This window comes from Mesoplodon mirus (genome assembly GCF_964341445.2).
Source record: "Mesoplodon mirus genome assembly, chromosome: 2".
Taxonomy (NCBI): domain Eukaryota; kingdom Metazoa; phylum Chordata; class Mammalia; order Artiodactyla; family Ziphiidae; genus Mesoplodon; species Mesoplodon mirus.
Window position 1 is genome coordinate 4,902,009 of NC_138977.1, and position 27,382 is coordinate 4,929,390.

Below are 27,382 nucleotides of genomic sequence, written 5' to 3' on the forward strand. Positions count from 1 at the left end.
CCCCCCGCCCCGCTTCCTGTCTCCTTTTTATCTCCTACCATTTGGTTGTGTGTTTTTATATGTGAGATATTTCTCCTAACACACACATTTAATATACAGCATTCATCTTGACCTGGAATTGACTACCGACATTTAACTGTTGTTGATCAGACAGCACTTCTTTATCTCTTTAAGTTTTAAGTGCTGTTTCTGACGAATGCCAGTCCTTTTAGTAGGCTCTGTAACAGATATACTGGGAATCAATATACCATCTAGATGTCACAGAGGGAAAAGAACACTCTTTTGGGGGGGGGCATTATTGTTTTAAAATGATAGGTGTTATAGCTTTTACTTTGTTTTTCTATTTATTGGGCTTCAGTCAAAATCAAAGCAATTCAAACTTAAAAAAATAAAACAACGTTATTGTATTATAACAGTAAATAATGGATCTTAAAGTATTTAAATAAAATATAATTGCAGAGAAAGAAATTTAAAATTACCCCACATTTGGCTATTGTTTATTGGCTGACAAAATATATTAAAAATATTTTAATCTTGGCATCAAATATACTGTTATATGCCACATGGATCTTAGGGATTTTGATATAAAATACATTCCCTGGCCTTGGGGAGTTTATAGTCCAATCAGCAAAAGAATGATATTGGGAAAGGTTAGAATCTTTTTGTAGGATTGTGAGGGAAGCCCTAGTAGGTGCCTTTAACAAACATTTTGTATAAGCGCCTTTCTTTAATCCCTTCAACAACACTGTAAGGAATGTGTTATTATCTTTATTTTACACATAATGAAACTAAGATGTAGTGAAGTTAAGAAACTCTCTAAGGTCATACATTTTCCAAGTGTTCAGGCTATGATTTGATCTCAGATCTGTCCCTATCACTGAACTGGTAGACTTCAGATATAACCAGAAAGAGTAGTTTACATTGAATACTTGCATTTATACTTCTTTCCAATGTGCAACTACTTTTACCTTCATCTTGGCAAAAGACTAGAGGTTTACTTTTTGGAGAAATTGGACTGGAGAAGTTTCTGATTTGAGAGCAGCAAGAACAGCAGAGCGAGAGTTGAAGGGTAAGGAATGGAAAACAGGAGGATTAACAGAAAGCTTTAAGAACTGAATGGTGAAGGCCCCCAGACCCCTTTTGCTGTCATGCTATCGGAACTCCGACAGCCAGGCTTGTACCAGCCCCACCCTGTAAGACAGAAAATTGTGTTACTCTTTGGATATACTGACTGGCTCAAGAGAAAAGACCTGAAAAGTACTGACATTTAGGGATCCTACTTGGAGCCCACCTGATTTCTCTTCAGTGAAGTCTACCTGTTCACATGCTGCTTATGCTCAGTGTACTTCAGTCAGCTCTTTCCTGCCTCATTCTTAAAAATGAAGGTAGCAGACATTTAAAGACAGCCTTCAATGTGAAGGACAACAGAGACTAAATGGAATAGAAAAATAAAAGAAACCAGAAGAAACAAAGACAGTTTAAGAAGCAGAAGAAGCCTTAAAAACAAAACAAGAATAAATACCCTCACAGAGAAAAACGATTGCATTAATAGAAAAAGAAAATGATTTTATAGAAAGTAGAGTGTAAGTGCAGATATTTTCTAAAAGGAACATGCAAAATGAAAGGGGAAATAACCTGGAAAGATAAAATTCAAGAATCAGAATAGGAAATTTTTGTATTTAGATAGACTTGTGTCTGCCTGCCTCCATTTATTAGAAGGGACCTTTAGCAAAGTACTTAATTTGGAGGATCCTATATAGCAAACTGCTTTTTATGTAGTATTTGTATAATACTGAAGAAAATTTTTCATGGGTACACTGACCTTTTAAAACATTAAATTATTACATGTTCAATGTGATATATTTTGTTTAAAATATGGCTATGCAACTTTCCCCACAATTTAAAATTAAGTTTAGCAAAATGTGAACATACACACACACAAACGGGGCAGTATATTGTGGTGTGTTTAGAGGATTTGCTGAAGTTTTGTTTTTAAATTAGGAAAACAATCTATTGGGTTTGTATGACTATTTTTTTAAATTTGTATTTTTAAAGTATTAGCACTCTGTGTAGCAGATTTGTTTTTTTACTAGAAGTCACCTTCTAGTGGAAGTTTTTATATGACTGTAACAGAGGTTAAGCCTACACTTAGAATAAGCAGCCTTCAATGACATTGTTTTTTTAACATTAGTCAGAAAATGATAAAGTGAAGTAACTGAAATGGATTGTGGTTAATATTACTGTCAGGGAGATGAATAATCTTGACATGTACCAGCAACACACTGCCAGTCCAGTAATCCTTCTCAAAGTTAAGTATTTATTCTCAAATCATCCTAAGTTACTGTGGTGTGGAGTGATCATTTATTATTACTTATAAATGAATTGTTTTATTTACATAGCATTACCAGTTTTATCCCATAGTACTTCCTGTTTTCTTAGTTTAGTGCTGGGTATACTAACTTGGGTAGATCCTGAGTAAGGAACATGTACTTAACCATAAATTCACATAAAAATTGTTTTCAAAACACCTAGAAAAAAAATTTTTTTAAGTTGAATAAGCTCTGGTATTATACTTCTGATTTCAGGCTGGAGTATTTTTTTCTAAGAGAGTAAATATAGTAGGAAGACATTTAAAAAATCTGTGTACATTTGGAGCTTTCTTTATATCTTTATGTCAACTTCTCATTCTATTTCCATGTGATAGTCAAAACTTATTTTATGTGAGTATGTAACAGCCTGCTTTTTATAGTGGGTAAGTTGTAATATATCTTTTAGTCACATGTCTACATTCCTGTCCAAGTCTTTATTCTCCAAGTCCATTTATTAGAATAAGCACATTTATTCAACATAAACAAAGGTTTATAGTACCCTGTTTATATTGAATAAATGTTTTTATTCAAATAATTGATTATTAAACATTTTCTGGGTACCTTTTGTAGACATTGTTCTGAGAACGGTGAGAAACAAAGGTGAATGAAATAGTCCCTACTTTTAAAGAGTTTTACAACCAAATGAATGTTATGTAGGAACCATTTATACAAGAATAGTTTTATTTCTGTGTGACTGTGACACATTTCTATGTGACTGTGAAACATTTTATTTCTGCGTGACTTAACTTTAGACTGTCCCACTTTCAGAAAAGGAGTTTTTTTAAAAACTGTGAGTTCACAATTTATAATGTCAACCAGCAAATGATTTGAAAATCTGAGTGGTACCTCTCTGAAATACAGACAAGGTGATTAGAAGACATTTATAGCATTCAGAGTTGTTGTATCATTTACAACTCCACTGTTTAATGCCCTTTATAAACTTGAGGTATCATCCTCTTTAGGCCATATTTCCAGGATTCTTTTCTAGGACCTGATCTGTTTGATAGTTTCACCAGTATTACAAATTGATCATAACAGCTTGCATTACAGTAATTAAAATACAAAGTTTAAAATCATTTTTCAGAATGAAATACTCATGTAAAATATTTAGTGAAATACAAAGAAAAAATGTGACATCTTACATTTAGGCTTAGAAATGTACAGTATTAAAAAAAAACAGGAAGAAGAGAGGATGAAGATAAGTCAGAGTTCGAAATATAAATGTCAGTAGTCTTATTGGTGGGAAGGAAGATAAAGATGTAGCAGTTGTTTTCAACCTATAGCCTCAGGTCACTTGAAGGTGGGACTATGGGTTTACTGCAAGAGGCCTGTAAATTCACGTCTGCATGTATATATTTGGAGCCTGTCTTACTGGAAAAATTTAAAGCTGCTGATGTAGATTATTTAGTTGACTACATGCTTATTATTACCTAACAGTGACTTGACTTTTCTAAAAACAAATTGTGTCAAACATAATTATTATTACCCTCTTCTGCTGTTGCTGCTGATGCTACTTATTTTTATCTATAATCTATCATAGTTGCAAGATAACAGTTGAAGTTCATTTGTTTTACAAATGCAAGTCCAGTTCTTCCAACACCATTTGTTGAAAAGACTTTTTTTCTCATGAATTGTCTGGGAACCTTTGTTGGAATTAAATTGACTATATATTGTGTAGGTCTATTTCTAGACTCTATTCTGTTCAGTCAATTAGCATATCTGTCCTTATATTGATACCACACTGTCTTGTTTACTATCGCTTTATAGTTAGTCATAAAATCAGGTCATGTGAATCCAACTATGTCTTCTTTTTCAAAATTGTTTTGGCTATGCTAGGTTTTCTGTTTTTCCCATATAAATATAGGAATTAGCTTGTCAATTCTGCTGAGATTTTGACTGGTACTGTACTTAATCAGTAGGCCATCTTTACTAAAAATGATATATTAGCAATATTGACTCTTCCATTCTATAAATATGGCTTATCTTCCATTCGTTTAGGTTTTCTTTAATTTCTCTCTAATGTTTTGTGGCTTTTCGTAAACAATTCTTGTACGTATTCTGTTCATTTATCCTTAAAATTTTCATGTTTTTTATTGTTACAGACTTTTCAATTCCAGTTGCTCATTGCCAGTATATGGGAGCACAATTGAATTTTTTATATTGACCTTGTATTTTACAACCTTCCTAGATTCACTTATTCATGCTAGCAGTCTTTTTGTAGACTTTAGGGCTTCCTACATCCCCCAGTGAATACTTACTGCATTATATAATGTTAACTAGAAGTGCTGAGGGCGCCTTGTCTTTGATCTTAGGGGAAAAGCCTTTACTTTCATCATTAAATATGATAGTAGCTATAGGTTTCATATGTTCCTATTGTGTTTTTCTGTTTTCAGTTTCAGTGACCTTTGCTTCCCTTATTATTTTTCTTTCTACTTGATTTGGATTTAATGTCTCTTCTTTTTTAGTGTCTTAAGGTGGAAGCTTTAAACTATTGATTTCAGATCTCTTTTTCTTTCTAATATAAGCATTTAACGATACAGATTTTTCTCAAAGCACTGACTTTGTAAGGTCCAACAAGTTTTTCTATATTGTGTTTTCATTTTTATTCTTTTCAAAATATTTTCTAATTTCCCCTGTGACTTTCTCATTGACCCATAAATTATTTAGCAGAGTATTGTTTCCTTTCCACAGATATGAGGATTTGTCAGATGTCTTTCTCTTGTTGATTTCTAGTTTAATTCCATTATGATTGGAGAACATACTTTGTATGACTTTGGTTTTTTTAAATTAGTTGAAATTTGCTTTATGGCTCCAAACATGGTGTACATTGGTTAATGCTCCATGTGTACCTGGAAACAATACATACTCATCTGTTATTACATAAAGTGCCCTATACATGTCAACTAGGTTAAATTGGTTGAGGGTGTTGTTAATATTTTCTATATCCTTACTAATTTTATATCTACTTGTTCTGTTGATTACTGAGGGAGGAGTGTTGACTTCTCCAACTGTAATTTAGATTTGTCTGTATCTTTTTTCATTTCTCTCAGTTTTTGTTTTATTTTTTATTTTTAGCATTTGTTTCTGGGTACCTGTTATGAGTTGAATTATGTCTCCCCAAAAGATATGTTGAAATCCTTACTCCTGGCACCTGTGGACATGACCTTATTTGTAATAGGGTCTTGGCAAATGTAATGAAGTTAAGATGAGGTCATTAGGATGGGCCTAATTCCAACATGACTGGTGTTTTCATAAGAAGAAGATGAAAACACTGTGTTAAAACAGACATCAAAGGAAAGAACACCATGTAGTGATGGAAACAGAAGTTGGAGTTATGTTGCCAGAAGTCAAGGCATACCTGGGGCTACAAGAAGCTGGAAGAGGCAAGGAAGGACCCTCCCCTAGAAGCTTGCAAGAGAGTATGGCTCTGCCAATGCCTTATTTTGGACTTCTAACTTCCAGAACTGTGAGAAAATAAATTTCTATTGTTTTAGGCCACACAGTTTGTGGTAGTTTGTCATAGGAGCTCTAGGAAACTAATACAGTGCCTACACATTTCAGATTGTTATGTTTTCCTTATAAACAAATCCCATTATCCTTATGTAAGGTCTCCTTTCATACCTGGTAATAGTCCATGTTCTGAAGTCTACCTTTTCTGATGTTGATGTAGATATGACAGTGTTATTTTGATTATTACTTGTAGTATCTTTTTCTATCATTTTTTTAAACCTGTCTGTGGCTTTATTTTTTAAATTTCTTTTTTGTAGACAATATATAGTGGAGTCTTGCTTTTATACCCATTCTGATAAGCTCTGCATTTTAATTGGGTTGTTGAGACCATTTACATTTAATGTAATTTTTGATATAGTCAGTTTACATGAGCTTTCTCCTGCCATCTGTTTTTTATCCCTTATATCAGTTCTTTGTACCTTGTCTCTTTTTATCTGTTTTCTTTTAGATTATGTATTTTTATTATTCTATTTTATCTTCACTGTGTCTTGTTATTTATACCTCTTTTTAAAAAGTTTAGTGGTTTCTTTATGGTTTGAAATATATGTTTTCAACTTATGACAGCCTTTCTTCAAATAATACACCATTTCATGTATAGTCTTCAAACCTTAAAACAGTATACTCCTGTTTTCCCTATTCCATCCTTTTGGAGTGAGAGCTCATTAGGAACTGTGTTTTGTTTTGTTTTGTTCTTTCTTTATCTGCTGTACAGGCATATCTTGTTTTGTTGTGCTTTACTTTATCGTGCTTTGCAGATACTGAGTTTTTTACAGATTGTAGGTTTGTGGCATCCCTGCCTTGAACAAGTCTATAAGTGCCATTTTTTCAACAGTGTTTGCTCATTTTGTGTCTGTGTTGTATTTTGGTAATTTTTGCAATATTTCAAATCCTCCACCATTAAAAAGGTTATGACTACTGAAGACTCAGAAGATGGTTAGCATTTTTTAGCAATAATGTATTTTACAATTAGGACACATACATTGTTTTTTTAGACATAATGCTATTGCACACTTAATAGACTACAGTATAGTGTAAACATAACTTTTATATGCACTGGGAAACCAAAAAATTCACGTGACTCGCTGTATTGCTGTATTTACTTTATTGCAGTGGTCTGGAACCAAACCTGCAGTACCTCCGAGGTATGCCTGTATAGTCTTGTGGGTCTCGAGAATGCAAGCCTTGTTGGCTTTCAGAGCTAGGTGTTTTGGGGGCCTGTCTCACAAGTGGAAGTCTTAAATGTTGAGTTGCTAGGTGTTTGGTCCCAATCTCACTCCTCAGGGAGAATCCATGAGTTGTGAATTCCCTCCCCATGGTGCGTCAGCTGGTGTGTCACTGTCAGGGGTGGGGTTTATGAGATTGTGTTATAGCCTTTCCTACCTGTTATGATGTGGGTTTTTCTTTTTTGCCCAAGATGTAAGAGTTGCTCAGCTAGGTTTTAGATTTCTTTCAGAGGGAATTGTTCCATGTGTAGCTGAATTTTCAGTTTCTCTGTGGGAAGAAGTGAGTTCAGCAGCCTCCTTTGTCACTTCTTTGGACCAGAACTCCTGATTTTAATGGTCCTAAGTGTTTCTTTAATTGGATAGGTGAATCGCTCAGCAAATGAATAGGTTTTGTTATAATAGCATTGAGCCTCTTGGGTGTTTGTCATTTTCATAATTACTTAAATCATCTTTTTTTAGTTGACCTTGGATAGTTAAGATTCTTTTTTGGGTTCCTCCAGGCATTTAGCTCAGCAATGACACTGGATTATCAGATTTTTATTTTTTTTTTTTGCGGTACGCGGGCCTCTCACTATTGTGGCCTCTCCCATTGCGGAGCACAGACTCCGGACGCGCAGGCTCAGCGGCCATGGCTCACGGGCCCAGCCGCTCCGCGGCGGCGTGTGGGATCTTCCCGGACCAGGGCACGAACCCGTGTCCCCTGCATCAGCAGGCGGACTCTCAACCACTGTGCCACCAGGGAAGCCCGGATTATCAGATTATTATAATTGATTTATGTGCCTTTCTCAAACAGATAAATACCTAGAGTGAAAATCACGTAATATGAACCATAGCTAAATAACATAGAACTGTGAAGGCATTGCTACTAAATCTACCAATGTGAGCCTTTGAAATGATTTAGATTCTACATTGGTACAGTAAGTAAAATGGAATACTATCTTTTTCCCAAGATGTGTTGGTTAAATTGAAATAGTATAGGGGGTATATGTTTACTGCCACTTGGAAGAACATGTGATTTCAAGGGCTTAAAATCTGCTCTGGTACTTGAAAGCAAAAGTGCTTATTTGTTAACTCTAAAAGCCATAGTAGTGTGCCAATGAAAGTATTTTCTTGACAATACTAAATAAAATGTAGAGTGTGTGAAGATAAGTGCCAAAGTATCTCAGCTGCATATAGCACATGATGAAATATCCTAGAAGCCAAGGTTGAGTAAGTGTTGATGAGTCTGTTTGTTTATTTGTCATTTAGATAAAAGAGCTGCTAAAACTGACACAAAATAGCTCCTGCACCCCCTAACAGTGGCAACATTACTTAAATGACAGGGGCTATTCTTTTATTTTCTTCTCTTTGGAGGTGGGGGAGGAAGGCAGGTGTAGAGAGGCAGAAAATAAAATTCATTGGCTTCTTTAAAAAGTTTCAACACCACACAGATTAAAGGCTTTCGTTTGGATTTGTAGATGTGGATATACAAATATAAAAGTTAAGAGGCAAGTAAAGCAATAAAGTTTGGTGACAATGTTTATGTTTTGTGTTCACTTGTTTTTTCAACATCTTTATTGGAATATAATTGCTTTACAATGGTGTGTTCGTTTCTGCTGTATAACAAAGTGAATCAGCTATACATATACATACATCCCCATATCTCCTCCCTCTTGAATCTCCCTCTCACCCTCCCTATCCCACCCCTCTAGGTGGACACAAAGCACCCAGCTGATCTCCCTGTGCTATGCGGCTGCTTCCCACTAGCTATCTATTTTACCATTGGAAATGTATATATATCAATGCCACTCCCTCACTCTCTCACTATCTCACTTCGTCCCAGCTTACCCTTCCTGCTCCCTGTGTCCTCAAGTCCATTCTCTATGTCTGCATCTTTATTCCCGCCTAACCCTAGGTTCTTCAGAACCTTTTTTTTTTTAAGATTCCATATATATGTGTTAGCATATGGTATTTGTTTTTCACTTTCTGACTTACTTCACTCTGTATAAGTGTCTCTAGGTCCATCCACCATGCTACAAATAACTCAGTTTCATTTCTTTATATGGCTGAGTAATATTCCACTGTATATATGTGCCACATCTTCTTTATCCATTCCTCTGTCGATGGACACTTAGGTTGCTTCCATGTCCTGGCTATTGTAAATAGAGCTGCAATGAACATTGTGGTACATGACTCTTTTTGAATTATGGTTTTCTCAGGGTATATGCCCCGTAGTGGGATTGCTAGGTCGTACAGTAGTTCTATTTTTTAGTTTTTTAAGGAACCTCCATACTGTTCTCGATAGTGGCTGTATCAATTTACATTCCCACCAACAGTACAAGAGAGTTCCCTTTTCTCCACACCCTCTCCAGCATTTATTGTTTGTAGATTTTTTAATGATGGCCATTCTGACCAGTGTAAGTTGATACCTCATAGTTTTGACTTGCATTTCTCTAATGATTAATGATGTTGAGTGTCCTTTCATGTGTTTGTTGGCAATTGGTATATCTTGTTTGGAGAAATGTCTATTTAGGTTTTCTGCACATTTTTGGATTTGGTTGGTTGTTTTTTTAATATTGAGCTGCATGAGCTGCTTGTGTGTTTTGGAGATTAATCTTCTGTCAGTTGCTTCATTTGCAAATATTTTCTCCCATTTGAGAGTTGTCTTTTCATCTTCTTTATGGCTTCATTGCTGTGCAAAAGCTTTTAAGTTTCATTAGGTCCCATTTGTTTGTATTTTTCTTTTTATTTCCATTTCTCTATGAGGTGAGTCAAAAAGGATCTTGCTGTGATTTATGTCATGGAGTGTTCTGCCTAGGTTTTCCTCTGAGAGTTTTACAGTGTCTGGCCTTACATTTAAGTCTTTAATCCATCTTGAGCTTATTTTTGTGTATGCTGTTAGGGAATGTTCTAATTTCATTCTTTTACATGTAGCTGCCAGTTTTCCAAGCACAACTTATTGAAGAGGCTCTCTTTTCTCCATTGTGTATTCTTGCATCCTTTATCAAAGATAAGGTGACCATATGTGCATGGATTTATCTCTGGGCTTTCTGTCCTGTTCCATTGATTTGTATTTCTGTTTTTGTGCCAGTACCATACTGTCTTGATTACTGTAGCTTTGTAGTATAGTCTGAAGTCAGGGAGCCTGATTTCTCCAGCTCCGTTTTTCTTTCTCAAGATTCCTTTGGCTACTCAGAGTCTTTTGTGTTTCCATACAAATTGTGAAATTTTTTTCTCTAGTTCTGTGAAAAATGACATTGGTAGTTTGATAGGGAGTGTACTGAATCTGTAGATTGCTTTGGGTAATATAGTCATTTTCAAAATCTTGATTCTTCCAATCCAAGAACATGGTATATCTCTCCATCTGTTTGTATCATCTTTAATTTCTTTCATCAGTGTCTTATAGTTTTCTGCATACAGGTCTTTTGTCTCCTTAGGTAGGTTTGTTCCTAGGTCTTTTATTCATTTTGTTGCCATGGTAAATGGGAGTGTTTCCTTAATTTCTCTTTCAGATTTTTCATCATTAGTGTATAGGAATGCAAGAGATTTATGTGCATTAATTTTGTGTCCTGCTACTTTACCAAATTCATTGATTAGCTCTAGTGGTTTTCTGGTAGCATCTTTAGGATTCCCCACGTATAGTATCATGTCATCTGCAAACAGTGACAGCTTTACTCCTTCTTTTCTGATTTGGATTCCTTTTATTTCTTTTTCTTCTCTGATTGCTGTGGCTAACACTTCAAAAACTATGTTGAATAATAGTGGTGAGAGTGAACAACCTTGTCATGTTCCTGATCTTAGTGAAAATGCTTTCAGTTTTTCACCATTGAGAATGATGTTGGCTGTGGGTTTGTCATATATGGGCTTTATTATGTTGAGGTAAGTCCCTCTATGCCTACTTTGTGGAGGGTTTTTATCATGGGTGGGTGTTGAATTTTTGTCAAAAGCTTTTACTGCATCTGTTGTGATGATCCTTCAGTATTGGTTTTTCTCCTTCAGTTTGTTAATATGGTTTATCACATTGATTGATTTGCATATATTCAAGAATCCTTGCATTCCTGGGATAAACCCCACTTGATCATGGTGTATGATCCGTTTAATGTGTTGTTGAATTCTGTTTGCTAGTATTTTGTTGAGGATCGTTGCATCTATAATCATCAGTGTTATACGCCTGTAGTTTTCTTTTTTTGTGGCATCTTTGTCTGGTTTTGGTATCAGGGTGATGGTGGCCTTGTAGATGAGTTTGGGAGTGTTCCTCCCTCTGCTATATTTTGGAAGAGTTTGAGAAGGATAGGTGTAAGGTCTTCTCTAAGTGTTTGAAAGAATTCACCTGTGAAGCCATCTGGTCCTGCGCTTTTGTTTCTTGCAAGATTTTTAATCACAGTTTCAATTTCAGTGCTTGTGACTGGTTTGTTTATATTTTCTATTTCTTCCTGGTTCAGTCTTGGTAGGTTGTGCTTTTCTAAGAATTCGTCCATTTCTTCCAGGTTGTCCATTTTATTGGCATAGAGTTTCTTGTAGTAATCTCTCATGATCTTTGTATTTCTGCAGTGGTAGTTGTTACTTCTCCTTTTTCATTTCTAATTCTATTGATTTGAGTCTTCTCCCTCTTTTTCTTGATTAGTCTGGCTAATGATTTATCAATTTTGTTTATCTCTCAAAGAACCAACATTTAGTTTTATTGATCTCTGTTATCGTTTCCTTCATTTCTTTTTCATTTATTTCTGATCTGGTCTTTATGATTTCTTTCCTTCTGCTAACTTCGGGGTTTTTTTGTTGTTCTTTCTCTAATTGCTTTAGGTGTAAGATTAGGTTGTTTATTTGAGATGTTTCTTGTTTCTTGAGGTAGGATTGTATTGCTATAAACTTCACACTTAGAACTGCTTTTGCTGCATCCCATGGGTTTGGGGTCATCATGTTTTTATTGTCATTTGTTTCTAGGTATTTTTTTATTTCATCTTTGATTTCTTCAGTGATCTCTTTTTTGATGGAATGTTCCATAAATATCAATTAAGTCCATCTTGTTTCATGTATCATTTAAAGCTTGTGTTTCCTTATTTATTTTCATTTTGGATGATCTGTCCATTGGTGGAAGTGGGGTGTTCAAGTACCCTACTATGATTGTGTTACTGTCGATTTCCCCTTTTATGGCTGTTAGCATTTGTCTTATGTATTGAGGTGCTTTGTGTTGGGTGCATAAATATTTACAATTGTTATATCTTCTTCTTGGATTGATCCCTTGATCATTATGTAGTGTCCTTTTCTGTCTCTTGTAACAGTCTTTATTTTAAAGTCTATTTTTTCTGATATGAGAATTGCTACTCCAGCTTTCTTTTGATTTCCATTTGCATGGAATATCTTTTTCCATCCCCTCACTTTCAGTCTGTATGTGTCCCTAGGTCTGAAGTGGGTCTCTTGTAGACAGCCTATGTATGAGTCTTGTTTTTGTATCCACTAAGGCAGTCTATGTCTTTTGGTGGGAGCATTTAATCTATTTACATTTAAGGTATTTATCGATATGTATGTTCCTATTACCATTTTCTTCATTGTTTTGGGTTTGTTATTATAAGTCTTTTCCTTCTCTTGTGTTTCCTCACTAGGGAAGTTCCTTTAGCATTTGTTGTAAAGCTGGTTTGGTGGTGCTGAATTCTCTTAGCTTTTGCGTGTCTGTAAAGGTTTTAATTTCTCTATTGAATCTGAGATCCTTGCTGGGTAGAGTAATCTTGCTTGTAGGTTTTTCTCCTTCATCACTTTAAATGTGTCCTGCCACTCCCTCTGGCTTGCAGAGTTTCTGCTGAAAGGTCAGCTGTTAACCTTATGAGGTTTCCCTTGTATGTTAATTGTTGTTTTTCCCTTACTGCTTTTAATATTTTTTTCTTTGTATTTAATTTTTGTTAGTTTGATTAATATGTGTATTGGTGTGTTTTTCCTTGGATTTATCCTGTATGGGACTCTCTGCGCTTCCTGGACTTGATTGATTATTTCCTTTCCCATATTAGGGAAGCTTTCAACTATCATCTCTTCAAATAATTTCTTAGCCCATTTTTTTGTTTCTCTTCTTCTTCTCTGACCCCTGTAATTCAAATGTTGGTGTGCTTAATATTGGTCCAGAAGTCTTTGGGATAGTCCTCAATTCTTTTCATTCCTTTTTCTTTATTCTGCTCTGCAGTAGTTATTTCCACTATTTTTTCTTCCAGGTCAGTTATCTGTTCTTCTTCTTCGGTACACAGGCCTCTCACTGTTGTGGCCTCTCCCGTTGCAGAGCATAGGTTCTGGATGCGCAGGCTCAGCGGCCATGGTTCACGGGCCCAGCCGCTCCGCAGCATGTGGGATCTTCCCAGACCGGGGCACGAACCCGTGTCCCCTGTATCGGCAGGCAGACTCTCAACCACTGCGCCACCAGGGAAGCCCAGTTATCTGTTCTTCTGCCTCAGTTATTCTGCTATTGATTCCTTCTAGAGAATTTTTTATTTCATTTATTGTGTTGTTTGTTATTGTTTGTTTGCTCTTTAGTTTTTCTAGTTCCTTGTTAAATGTTTCTTGTATTTTCTCCATTCTATTTCCAGGATTTTGGATCATCTTTACTATCATTACTCTGAATTCTTTTTCAGGTAGACTGCCTCTTTCCTCTTCATTTGCTTGGTCTGGTGGTATTTTATCTTGTTTCTTCATCTGCTGTGTGTTTCTCTGTTTCCTCATTTTGCTTAACTTACTGTGTTTGGAGTCTCCTTATTGCAGGCTGCAGGTTAGTAGTTCCCGTTGTTTTTGGTGTCTACCCCCAGTGGCTAAGATTGGTTCAGTCGGTTGTGTAGGCTTCCTGGTGGAGGTGATTAGTTCCTGTGTTCTGGTGGATGAGGCTGGATCTTGTCTTTGTGTTGGGCAGGACCGCATCCAGTGGTGTGTCTTGGGGTGTCTGTGACCTTATTATGATTTTAGGCAACCTCTCTGCTAATAGATGGGGTTGTGTTCCTGTCTTGCTAGTTGTATGGCATAGGGTGTCTAGCACTATAGCCTGCTGGTCGTTGAGTGAAGCTGGGTCTTAGCGTTAAGATGGAGATCTCTGGGAGAGCTTTTGCCAATTGATATTACATGGGGCTGGGAGGTCTCTGGTGGACCAATGTCCTGAAGTCGGCTCTCCCACCTCAGAGACTCAGGCCTGACACCCGCCAGAGCACCAAGACCCTGTCAGCCACACAGCTCAGAAGAAAAGGGAGAAAGAAAAAGAAAGAAAGAAAGAAAATAAATTAATTAAATAAAATTATTAAAATAGAAAAAAATATTAAAAATAAATAAATAATTAAAAATAAAGAGGGAAAGAATGAAGAGACTAACCAAACCAAAAAACAAATCTTCCAATGATAACAAGTGGTAAAAACTATATTAAAAAAAAGGAAAGCATACAGTCAGAACCCTAGGACAGATGGCAGAAGCAAAGCTATACAGACAAAATCACACAAAGAAGCATACACATAATCACTCACAAAAAAAAGAAAAAGGAAAAAAAAGAAAAATATATATATATGAAAAATTAAAAAAGGAAGAGAGCAACCAAATCAATATAACAATCTACCAATGATAATAAGCTCTAAGTAGTAAACTTAGATAAACATAACACCAGAAACAAATTAGATGCAGAAAGCAATCCCCAAGACTATAGTTGCTCCCAAAGTCCACCACCTCAATTTTGGGATGATTCGTTGTCTACTCAGGTATTCCACAGATGCAGGGTACATCAGCTTGATCGTGGAGATTTAATCTGCTGCTCCTGAGGCTGCTGGGAGAAATTTCCCTTTCTCTTCTTTGTTTGCACAGCTCCCAGGTCCCAGCTTTGGATTTGGCCCCGCCTCTGCGTGTAGGTCGCTGGAGGGCGTCTGTTCTTCGCTCAGACAGGACAGGGTTAAAGGAGCAGCTGATTTGGCGGCTCTGGCTCACTCAGGCTCGGGGGAGGGAGGGGTCCATTTTGCGGAGTGAGCCTGCAGTGGCATAGGCTGGTGTGTCGTTGCAACAGCCTGAGGCGCGCCGTGTGTTCTCCCCTGGAAGTTGTCCCTGGATCATTGGACCCTGGCAGTGGTGGGCTGCACAGGCTCCTGGGAGGGGAGGTGTGGATAGTGACCTCTGCTTGCAGCAGCCTTAGCATTTCATGCCCATCTCTGGGGTCCACCCTGATAGCCGTGCCTCGCGTCCATCTCTGTAGCTCGTTTAGGCAGTGCTCTGAATCCCCTCTCCTGGCGCACTCCGAAACAATGGTCTCTTGCCTCTTAGGCAGGTCCAGACTTTTTCCTGGACTCCCTCCCGGCTAGCTGTGGCACACTAGCCCCCTTCAGGCTGTGTTCACGCAGTCAACCCCAGTCCTCTCCCTGGGATACGACCTCGGAAGCCGGAGCCTCAGCTCCCAACCCCCACCCACCCCGGCGGGTGAGCAGACAAGCCTCTCGGGCTGGTGAGTGCTGGTCGGCACCGATCCTCTGTGCAGGAATCTGTCTGCTTTGCCCTCTGCACCCCTGTTGCTGCACTCTCCTCCATGACTCCAGAGCTTCCCCCCTGCCCACCCCCTGTCTCCACCAGTGAAGGGACTTCCTAGTATGTGGAAACCTTTCCTCCTTCACAGCTCTCTCCCACTGGTGCAGGTCCTGTCCCTATTCTTTTGTCTCTGTTTTTCCTTTTTTCTTTTGCCGTACCCAGGTATGTGGGGAGTTTCTTGCCTTTTGGGAAGTCTTTTTGCCAGCATTCAGTAGGTGTTCTGTAGGAGTTGTTCCACATGTAGATGTACTTTTGATGTGTTTGTGCAGAGGAATGTGATCTCCACGTCTTACTACTCCGCCATCTTGAAGGCGCCCCTGTGTTCACTTTTTCAAAAGCTGTTTTTGCCAACCATTTTTCAGCATCCCCAAGACAAAATATTCATCTCTCTCCCCCTTTTGTGAAGCCTTCTGCTAAATTGATATCCATGCACATTACATAGGTGGGAATAAAAACATAAATAACATTTTTTCAGAAGAGCATTTAATCTAAACCTCCCATGAAAAGATTCCAGTGCCCTTGCAGATTCAGCACCAACACTTTCATCAATCCACACAACTGTAGTTATTCTAGGATTTACTAGTCAATTTAGTTAGGTGTGACTCTGAATCTTGGCTCCGCTATTGACTGGGGAACCAACCTTTAATAGTCATTTAACTTCTCCCAGACGCAATTTTTCCACCTGTAAATTGAGAATGCTAATAGTTTTGTATATTAAGGTGTTCTTGTAAATATAGTGAGATAATTTACTTAAGACTCTTAGACCCTTCACGTATAGCCAGTAAATAATTGCATTGTCATCAGATAGAATAGCCTCTTTAATATGTTTATCATAGTTGTTTCCTGTAATCTTCCCAAAACAAATCATTATTCTCTAACCAGAAATGACCATCTTTTATGATGTCACATTTCCTGATAGTCCATTCTCTTTCATTGTCTGAATTTGAAGATTTTTGCTTAATTTGTTCATGAATATCAAGTACCTTACACTTAATTAACATGATTCTTTCCTTTAACGTGACATTTTTATAACATCAGATTCATATAACTTTGGGTTCAACCACATTGTTACCTTTTCCTTGTCCTCACTTTGTGATCGCTCTTTTTTGATATCTATAGGACTACCCTACTTCCAGAATAAAATAATGTATAACTTCTCTTGCCTGTATGTCCTCTTATATGTTGTAGGACAGGGTTTATGTGTAGTCCTGGAATTAAAGGATATTTCCAGTGTTCTAATCATACCAAATGAAGATAACATTGACAGATGGCTTTAGGCCAGTCATCGAGATCGTAAGCAAGATCCTAAAAGTAGTCATGCTCTTTTACCTCCCCTTCATGAGCCCATTTTCACTTTTGACAGCTCTTCCCCACTCTCCTCTTTACCCACAAAATGTATGTTTATGATACACTATACTTTAGCATGTCCAATGGCCCCATTTCTGAGTCTATTGCTCCATAATGACCTTTTTCTTTTCCTCTGATCTTCTCTCCTGCTTCTCATCCCCAGATGTTAAGGTTTAATGATTACGAAAGAAAGCTTTCACAGAAAGATGGAAAAAAATATCTTTTTAGACTTAGATTTTAAAAAGAGAAGGTTGTTCACTCAAGCAAATCTATACTTTGTAGAATTTCTGAGATTTATTGCCAATTCCCTACAACTTTCTTACTCTTAGTAATTGTAACCATGGTCCAGCAGTTTGGAACTTCACTTCTGAAAACTTGATATAAATTGGAACAGTTCACATATAAATCTCAAAAGGAAGAAGGAATTCTGGTGATGGTGATCATAACAATTGCAACAACATTAATAGCGGCTATACTTATTGAGTACTTTGTGCCAGGAGCTCTTCTAAGCACTTTACGTATATTATTAGTCTTTTAAATAAACCTGTTAAATAAATATCATATTTGAAAACTGGAAGTGTAAGAAAGTGGGAAATTGTTGAAATCTGGAAAAACATTTTGTAATACAACAGTTTATGGATAAAATGGCCCAAAGACTGGATTTGAGTACTGGATTTTTGTTTCCTAGATTTATGTTGATTTTGAGCTAGGTTATTCAAGATACTTATTTTCTTCATTATTAAAATAGGGATATCTAGCTCACATTTATTGTGAGAACGCATAATAATGTTTTATAAAATACTACGTGTAAGCTGGAGGTTATTAATTAGATAACTTCAGGTAAGAACATTTTTAAAAAGAAAACAAAAACTTAGAATGTATGAACACTACAGTCTTTTTACAGCTTAACTTTTACTAGTAATCAGATGAAGGAGTCTGTGTTGGGTGGTTGTAGGGGTCTGAATCCAATACCATTTGTTTTTAATTAATGTAGTACTAGATGACTGTAACTTGCTTGACATTTCATATGCTTTTCACAGTAAAATTTGGAGGCCCTTTGGACTTTTGAAAGATAGTTTTGTTTTTGGTTATGTTTTTGAGATAGGGTAATGCAGTTTTGATGTCTACTGTGTACTATTAGGCTTCTGACAGATAATGCACAGTACTGCATGTACCATTATATGATTGCGATGCTTAATTACTTTCTTTCTTAATAGACAACATTAATTTCATCAAGCTTGTTTAATGGCTTTTTTTCTTAAATATTCTTGATCAAATAAGCTGAAAAATAACAATAATTATTATTACTAATAACTTACTGCATTCCAGGCACTGAACTGGGCACTTTACATGCAGTATTTTTATATCTCTAATAATTAGCAAAATTACTTCTCAAAAAAGGTAACAAAAGATTTTTTTATTGTAATATTCTTAAAAACCTGATTTAGAAAGTTTTGCTTTGCATATCTTGTTCTGAAAGGTATCAGATGAGCATTTCAAACAGAATACTTACCAATCTACCACAGCTGTCAGTTTGGCTATTCGTGAGATTAATACATCCTATGTGTAGTTTTTTTTGTTTTTTTTTTTTGCTATTTATACATTTTCAAGAGCTCTGGTGTTCTTTTTTCTTTAATTTGTCTTTTCCTATTTTAATCCAAGTTCTTATTTCCATTTTTTTTAACGTAAATACTTGTGTTGGTAGTCCTGATACTCTAATTTTTAAATAATTCCATTTTATTTGAATCACTTTTTCATCTTGTTGTGATTAAGATTCTTTTATTATTTTGCAGATTTAAAAAATCTTATATAATTCTATTTGTTAGCTTTTTGTAGTGTTTAAAATTATTTTTCTATATCCTCAGCCTATTTATATTTACCTGGTTATGAACTTGAATTATACCTCTCTAATCAATACTTATTTTTTTATTGATTTTTTCCAGGAAGTCATGACCATTTTAAATGACCAGTATTTTTGCTCTTCTTCCTTTAATCAATTTGCTGATTTTGAAAAATAATCTGTCAAGCTCTTACAGTTAAATTGTACAAAGAGCTTTCTGTAGGATGATAGTACTAGGCACCTTCCTGAATTGCCCTCCATTTGTTGCTCTTAATATACTGTATAAGTAAGAGGAACCATCAGCATTTACTTTTAGTTCTTTTGCAGGGATGAATAAACATCTTGAAATGCTGATTTAGATAATGTTTCAAAAGTGCTATGATGCACTTTGGTGTATGACTGACTCTTGCTTAGTTAAATGTTTTGGAGCATTATAACATAGTTGGATTCAGCTCATCTTTTAAAGCAATTGTCAGAAAAATATGGGCCAGCATGGTAGAATGTATTAGCTCAATACATTGTCTCCATTTTATTATGAAGCTGCTGAGGAAGCTGTGATATACAGCACTGTCATTACAGATCTATTGTTAGGATGGTTCTACAGTCTTCTTTGCACTGCCATTAATTTATAGCAGTAAACAATATGTAGCCTTCCAACTGCAGCAAAGCAGAATCTTTTAATGAGGTGGATGTTATTACCACAATAAATCAGTGCTTTCGCGTAATGTATAATTCAATGTGTGTATTCCCACTGTAACTTCTCTGAGTAAGCTGATAGTGTATCATTGTCATTGCACAGCTCCACTAGTCTTTTTTTTTTTAACCTTCTTTTATTTGGGGACTTCTTTTTTATATGCTTGCAAATAAATGTGCTATGTCTTGATAGCTGTCCTGTAGCAGGCTTCAGAAATCAACTGTAACAATCACAGCCGGAATCAATACTGTGGGTTCTACGTATATGGATCTCTGCACGATGCCATTTTTTTTCGGATGCTAGTGAAATCAATCCTAATTGGTTTTAGCATTATATTCAAGAAATGTGATTCTATAACTATTGATTTTGGGGGTGTACTCATTTGGAGAGTAATAAAAATTGGAGCACATAAAGTGAATACTTAATATGCTGCAGAACCATACAAAAGGAGCATTGATTTTGTTTTCACATAATTTGTCTTCCAGTGATTTTATTTCTTCTTTCTTTCCTTTTGCATGGCTCAGTCTTCAGGGACAACAGCTAAAATACATTTAAAGGCGTTCCAAATTGGTTCTGTAACAAAGATTTCTTGGAGTCAGTTCCATTCTTAACTGGCATAAGTTTAGTAAATCAGATTTAACTCTTTTGTACAGAAACTAATGCTTTAAAAGATGGCATTTTAAATTGGTATACTGTGATACTGGTTTAAAATAATAATCAACTAAAGGTTTTTAAAATTTGCTTGTAAAGTTAAAAAAAAAGGGCTTAAAATAAAATGTTGATTAGAACCATCCTATTGAAAGAGAATGAAAGGTACTAGAGATAAATGGCAGTTTTGAAAAAATAATTAACAATTTTAAGAAATATAGCCAAAATGATCATTTAAAATACTGCTTAAAATTACTTTTTGACATGAAAAGCAACTTAAAAACTACTTTAACATTGCTTCATTTTCCATAGAATATTTCTGAATGCATCTATTTTAAAACCAGTATTTTAAATTTCAGTTTAACATTTTTTGCATAAATGATCAGATATTTTCTTTCTCATATAAATGAGTGACAAACTGATAGGTTTTCATTAAAGAAAGTAATCTTACATTTTTTTTTCAGGAAATTGGTACTTATATTTTAAATAAAGAGTAGAGATTTTCTAGGGATTGGAATGTTTTATGAGAATGAATTGTTACTTGTTTTTTAAGCCCTTAGACCCCTTTGGGAATCTTAGAATACTCTGTATGTCTTCCTGAAGAAAATGTACATGTGCATAATCACATGAAATTTTGCTTACTGGTTAATGGAGTTCATGAATTCCCTGAATAACAACAGCAGCAGCAACAATAATGATCCCAGCTGACATTTATTATGCTCTTATCTTATACCAACCAATATTCTGGGGGCTTAGAGGCTATTGTTTTATTCAAACGTTACCCCATTGCTAAAAGATACCCTTAAAAATAATAGCACTCATTGAATATTGTCAGGTATGGTTTGTCCCTCTATGTACTTACTCATTTTATTTGCCAAAACAACTTTCTGACTGGGTATTGTTATCACTCCAGTAAACCCAGGCCCTTCATCACTTCACTATACTGCTTTAGGGACCTCTGCTGTAAAGTATTGTTGTACAAGCTCATAATCCGTCTAATATTCTATTCATGTTACACATTTAAAAAAAAATTCATGCCGGCATGTTTTTATCTTCTAAATTTTGGTTTTACTCATACTATTAGAAATTTCTAGATTTACATTTAATCCCTTTTTCACACAATCTCCTTGCACTCCTTCTCCCCCACCCCACCCCCCACCAAATTTTGTTGCATTGTCTTCTCAGAATCTATGATATGTTAATCCTTTAGCTTCAAGATTCTGTTTCTGGTTGTTGCTTCTAAAGAGGACTAAAGAGGATTTTATAGATGCTTTCCAAAGTATCATATAACTAATATTCACTTCATGTAATTATCTTCATGAAAATGCTTATTATGGCCTGATTAAAGACCTTTATTCAACAGAAACTAGACTTATTGAGAAATGACAGTTTTCTCCATTCACATATATGTGTATATTTAATGTGCATTGAAAAATAAATTTATATTTCAATCCACTCTCTGACTGTAACACTGCTTTAATTTGAATAGTACGTATTTTTAATTCACTTTCACACTTGCTGATTAGATAACATTTGAAGAGAGAAAGAAATAAAGGACGATTGTATTTATGAGTTCTTGTTTTTTCTCCTCCCCGTTGGCAGCCAATAGGAGCTTTGAATCCAAAAAGAGCAGCATTCTTTGCAGAGCGTTATGAATCCTGGGAAGACGATCAAGTTCCAAAGTTCCACTACGGCACTCATTACTCAACTGCAAGTTTTGTTCTTGCATGGCTGCTAAGAATAGTAAGTTCTATTTGAATAATAAACCATGAATAAGTAAATTCAATGTTGTGGAGAATATACATTGATTAAAAATCATCAGCATTGGGCTTCCCTGGTGGCGCAGTGGTTGGGAGTCCGCCTGCCGATGCAGGGGACACGGGTTCGTGCCCCGTTCCGGGAGGATCCCACGTGCCACAGAGCGGCTGGGCCCGTGAGCCATGGCTGCTGGGCCTGCGCGTCCGGAGCCTGTGCTCCGCAACGGGAGAGGCCACAACAGTGAGAGGCCCGCGTACCGCAAAAAAAAAAAAAAGGTAAAAAAAAAAATCATCAGCATCTTTTTTGAATGGTGAAATTTTTTTCAGTGATTGAGACTCTAACTATATAAGTATCTCTTTATCCCATTTGGTCTGTATTTTATAACATGTTACTGTAGAATGGCCATAAAAATGTTTCACCTGGAATTGGCATGAATTTTTTTCCTTAAATTTGCCTCTTCAAATCGTTGATATCTTACCAGACTCTAAATTGTAACATATGTTATTTTCAAATGTAGTCTATTAAAATAAGAACTAAATAAGATTCCCTTAACACAGGCATATATTCATATATTTTGGAAACTTCAGTTGCCCCAAATGGAATAAGGTGTGTTTGTAATTTACACCAAGACTGCTGTGTATTGATAATGTATTGGTTAAACAAGAAATGTTTCCGTAAAATTGAAAGGTGATTCATCTACTAGAAAGTCATTTCTTTGGGAAAGCATTAGCAGCACATCATTAATTAAAGCTTGTTAGAGGGTACAGGCAGATATAAATCCTAGAGGTAATTTATAGTGCTTAGCTAATTTCAAGCAATTATCCACTAATATGTGTTTAAGTGTTCTTTAACTAAAAGGGGGCTTTTAAATCTTCCAAACATTTTTCTTTTCTTAATCATAAATTAAATATTGAGCCATAACAATAGGAAAATTACATATTGGACTGTTTCCCTGGACTGTGAAGCAAATGCAGTCTAATTTATGTCTGAATGTTATTAATAAATTGTTCTTGGAAAGGAAGAGAGTCTGAAAAATATTGAAGAGAGTCTGAAAAATACTAAATTTTGGAAATATTTCTTCTGAAACAAAAATAATGTAAGAATATTAATGTAATAATTTAGGTATAATTCCCAGTCTATGCCTAGTACATATTACTGGCTAATGTCTATTGGTCACTAAGTATTTAGATATAAAGATTTATAAAAACCACATTTTTATGCATGAGGGAATATATGGCTTTTTAAAATGGCTTATTTTTTAGGAACCCTTCACAACTTCTTTCCTAAATTTACAAGGAGGGAAATTTGATCATGCAGATCGAACTTTTTCATCGATTTCCAGAGCTTGGCGAAACAGTCAGCGTGATACATCTGATATTAAGGTACAGAAACACTTCATTTTACAATTATTATTGCCAATGTGTTTCTTATTGAATGGATGTTGATAATTTCTCTCTTGCGATACAGCCCTATTTACTAAAGATGAGCCTCAAAGGATAAGGCCTTAATTAAGTGGCCAATAACCATTATATAAGATTTCTCTCTCTTCCTCTCTCTACCTCCTGTGTCTGTCTCTTTCTGTCTGTCTGTCTCGTCTCTCTCTCTTTAATTGTGGAACAGTTGTTTTCCTTCCTCCTTGGAATCCTTTTTAAAGGAAAAATATAGTATGGATGTTAAGCAGCATGCTTAATGGAATTCCAAACTCAATAAAATTAATATAGTCACAAAAATACTGTGAGAAAGATCTCAGATGTTTAGTTTAATTTAACTTATTTCATTTTCTTGATACTTTAGCAATCCCCTGTCTCTATTCTTAAGGTAATCATCTTTTACCTACTGCTGGTTCTAAATGCCTACCTGACTCTGCTTGTTATAGAATTGCTTTATTGTTGAGGGGAAATGAGTTCTTCTATCTATATGTATGTTCAGTAGATCAAAAACTTTGCACAATAACCGATATAATACTTTTGCTCCTGCCCTCAAAACTACTGTATTTTAGTTTTGTGACATAGTGTCTCTTTCTTTACTGTTTAGATGTTGTTGAGTAAAACAAGATATGCCTGTGGTTGTCTCCTTAGGTGTCATAAAGAGCTATGTCTTATACATAAATAATTATACTATATGGGAGAAAATGATAAGTAACATATGAGAAATATTTGGGCTTGAAAGAGGAAAAGTTACATTACTAATGTTTATGTTACTATAGAGTACTTTAAAAAATTAATTAAAATTATAATTGTATCTTACTTTTAGTCATGATACATCACAGTCTATAAAAAGTGTTCACATCCTTTATCTTACTGTAGAGTATAACATTGCTTATATCTAAGATATTTTATTGAAGATTCCATCATATGCAGAAATAATCTCTTTTTAAAATTTTTTTTGGGCGGGGGCAGGAGCTGTGTTGGGTCTTAGTTACAGCATGCAGGATCTTTCATTGCAACGTGCAGGTTCTTCGTTGCGTTGTATAGGCTTCTCTCTAGTTGTGGCGTGTGGGCTCCAGAGCGCACGGGCTCAGGAGCTGCAGCACGCGGGCTTAGTTGCTCCGTGGCATGTGGGATCTTAGTCCCCAACCAGGGATTGAACTGACGTCCCCTGCATTGCAAGATGGACTCTCAATCACTGGACCACCAGGGAACTCCCCAGAAATAATCTTTATATTGGAACATCTATAGGAATTTTTGACAGCACAAATAATGTACTCTGAAATACTCTTGAAATTATCATATTCCTTAAGAATCATCAGTAGATAATTTTGAAATGGATAATTAGATAATAGTAAATCAGAATAGTTAACAGATTTAATTATGGTTTCTACTTCTAATCTCAAAGCTATTTCTTTACTTACTTTAACCTTTTGAGAGGTCATAAGAGATATGGATATATGAAAACATTGATAAGACTGACTTTTTGTTATCAAATTGAAGACATGAAAAAAATTTTTTAATTTCTAAATTCCTTTATTTTTTAACTATCTCAGGACCAAGTTATAACCTCATACCTAAGTTTGGTAATAGAAGTGTAAACAAGAACAAAATTATGAATTTGAATTTTTTTCTGCTCTGTAATAGAGAGGTAGTGTATATCTTCAAATTTCTACCTCTCTGTACTAGACATTCCCGCTTAATGCTTTGTTGGTCGGGAGATACATGTGATAGATCCTTGTAGTTTTGTTGTCTCTTTTTCCTAAATCTCCTCCTTTTTCTCTCAAGATTCTTTAATTAGCAAATGGTTCCATTTTCCCAAACATTTCCTTTAAAATACCCCACTTGTAAAAAAAATAAAAAATAAACCCACACAAAACAGCTACAGCATTAAAAAATAAAACCCCCAAAACCCATATGAACTTTACCTTTCTCCTTCCTTACTTTTCTCATTACTCTGTTTCTTCACAAATAATGACTCAAATCCATCTCACTTCCCTTTGAATGCCTCAGCAGACTTTGATAAAAACAGCCCCAATTACTAAACAAATACTAGAATTTTAGTTCTTGTTATTGTGCTACTTAATTTCTAGCTTCCTAGCCTAGTTATATAGGGCATCTAAATGAAGAAGTAGAGTACAAAGTTAAGGCAAAAGTTAAAAGAAAAATAAAAGAATTAAAAATTCCAAGTGTCAAGTTGATTGGAGCCTGCTTAGAGATACAGCCTTATTCTTAAATACCATTTCATTACGTTCAGAGGCACAGAAATTTTCTTCAGGACTAACTTGGATGAAACCCACTTGCTCTTCTAACCAATATGTATATTTTCCTAATTTTCTTTTTTTTTTTTTTAAACCACAAAATATCTGTAAGGTGAATAGGACATTGATAAATTACTCCATTTTCTATATTAATAACCTGGTAATTTGGACCCTACAACTTAGTGAACACTTTGAAAAGTATATAATACATGGTTACACAGGCTATAGGCTATTTAAAGAGCCTCCTTATAGTTGGTCCTTCTACAACTGGGGAGGGATTTAATAATGCCTTTTTTATTTTTTGTTTTTTGATCTTGCCTCTTCATGTTACATTCTAACACTTTATAAAGCATGTTTAAATTATTATAATATAATGTATAAGAATGAATATATTAAGAAAGCACATTTAAATTACTATAATAAACATTTCATTGAGATATAACATTATATTTCAGATGGAATCATATTATAGTCTGATCTTTATTTGTGTTGTCTTGTTAGAGTTTCTAGAAATAGTAAGGAAAATGTTAAACAGTAGAGAGGAGATAGTGAAGTATGTGAGTGGGTGGTAGGAATCACTTTACTGAGTGGATTCTAAAGTATACCTTGCTTGATTAATATGCATTCTCTAATGTTTTCATGACATTTTACAAAAATGAAATATTGTTAGGTAGATAGAAGATTTATTTAAATTAATTTTTCAGGGGAATTCTCTGGCAGTCCAATGGTTAAGACTCTGCACTTCCACTGGCAAGGGTACAAGTTCAATCCCTGGTGGGGGAAATAAGATCCTGCAAGTTGCGCAGCGCAGGCAAAAAAAAATTTAATTAATTAATTAATTAATTAACTAATTTTTTGGAAAAAATAAGGATAACATGATAACATTTCTAGTACTTAACTTTTTTTTGCTAAAGGAGAACTGTCACTGTAATATCTTAGGATCCCTATTTCTTGCATTCTGCTAATACTCAGAGAATAATTTTACTGAAAAAGTATGTTATTCCTAAGAAATAAAGGTTAAAATATTAATTATTTTTATTTCAGAGAAGAAAGAGACATTATTAGATTTCACTAAAGCAGTCTTTCATTTTTAGCATGATTTACCATTTTAAAATTGGGGGGTTCGTTTGTGTTTCGGTTTATCATTGGTGGTTCCATTTCAGGCCTGACCCTCCATGATGCTTTTTATGCTGTCTGGATAAAGAGTTGAGAAGTGTTGATCAGTTCTCTAACTAGGCTTACCACACTGTCCAATAGAAATGTAATGTCAACCATAATTACGATCACATATATAATTTTAGATTTTCTTGTAGTCACATTTTAAAAAGTCAAAAGGACCATGTGGGGCTTCCCTGGTGGCACAGTGGTTGAGAGTCTGCCTGCCGATGCAGGGGACACGGGTTCGTGCCCCAGTCTGGGAGGATCCCACGTGCTGTGAAGCGGCTGGGCCCGTGAGCCATGGCCACTAAGCCTGTGCGTCCGGAGCCTGTGCTCCGCAGGGGGAGAGGCCACAACAGTGAGAGGCCCGCGTAACGCAAAAAAAAAAAAAAAAAAAAGGACCATGTGAAACTGATTTTAAGAAAATATTTAACCTGATATATCCAAAATATTTTTATTTCAGCATGTAATCAATATAAAATTATTAATTGGATATTTTACATTCTCTTTTTTTAATATTAAGGCTTTGAGATCTGGTGTGTATTTTATATTTACAACAGGTTTCTTCTCAGACTAGCCACATTTCAATTGTTTAATAGCCACTTGTGGCTAATGGCTACTCCATTTGGCAGTGCAGACTTAGGGCAT

At 35.5% G+C, this 27,382-nt stretch overlaps 1 protein-coding gene across 3 annotated transcripts in view; it reads left to right on the top strand.

Annotated features, from left to right (window-relative positions):
* LRBA (LPS responsive beige-like anchor protein) overlaps positions 1-27,382 on the top strand; it is an 826,328-nt gene that overhangs the window by 631,461 nt on the left and 167,485 nt on the right. For all 3 annotated transcript variants that reach the window (XM_082611157.1, XM_082611155.1, XM_082611156.1), the window contains exons 45-46: positions 21,733-21,873; positions 23,151-23,270. In XM_082611157.1, the coding sequence (XP_082467283.1) occupies positions 21,733-21,873; positions 23,151-23,270 (261 nt within the window). The remainder of the gene's footprint in view (positions 1-21,732; positions 21,874-23,150; positions 23,271-27,382) is intronic.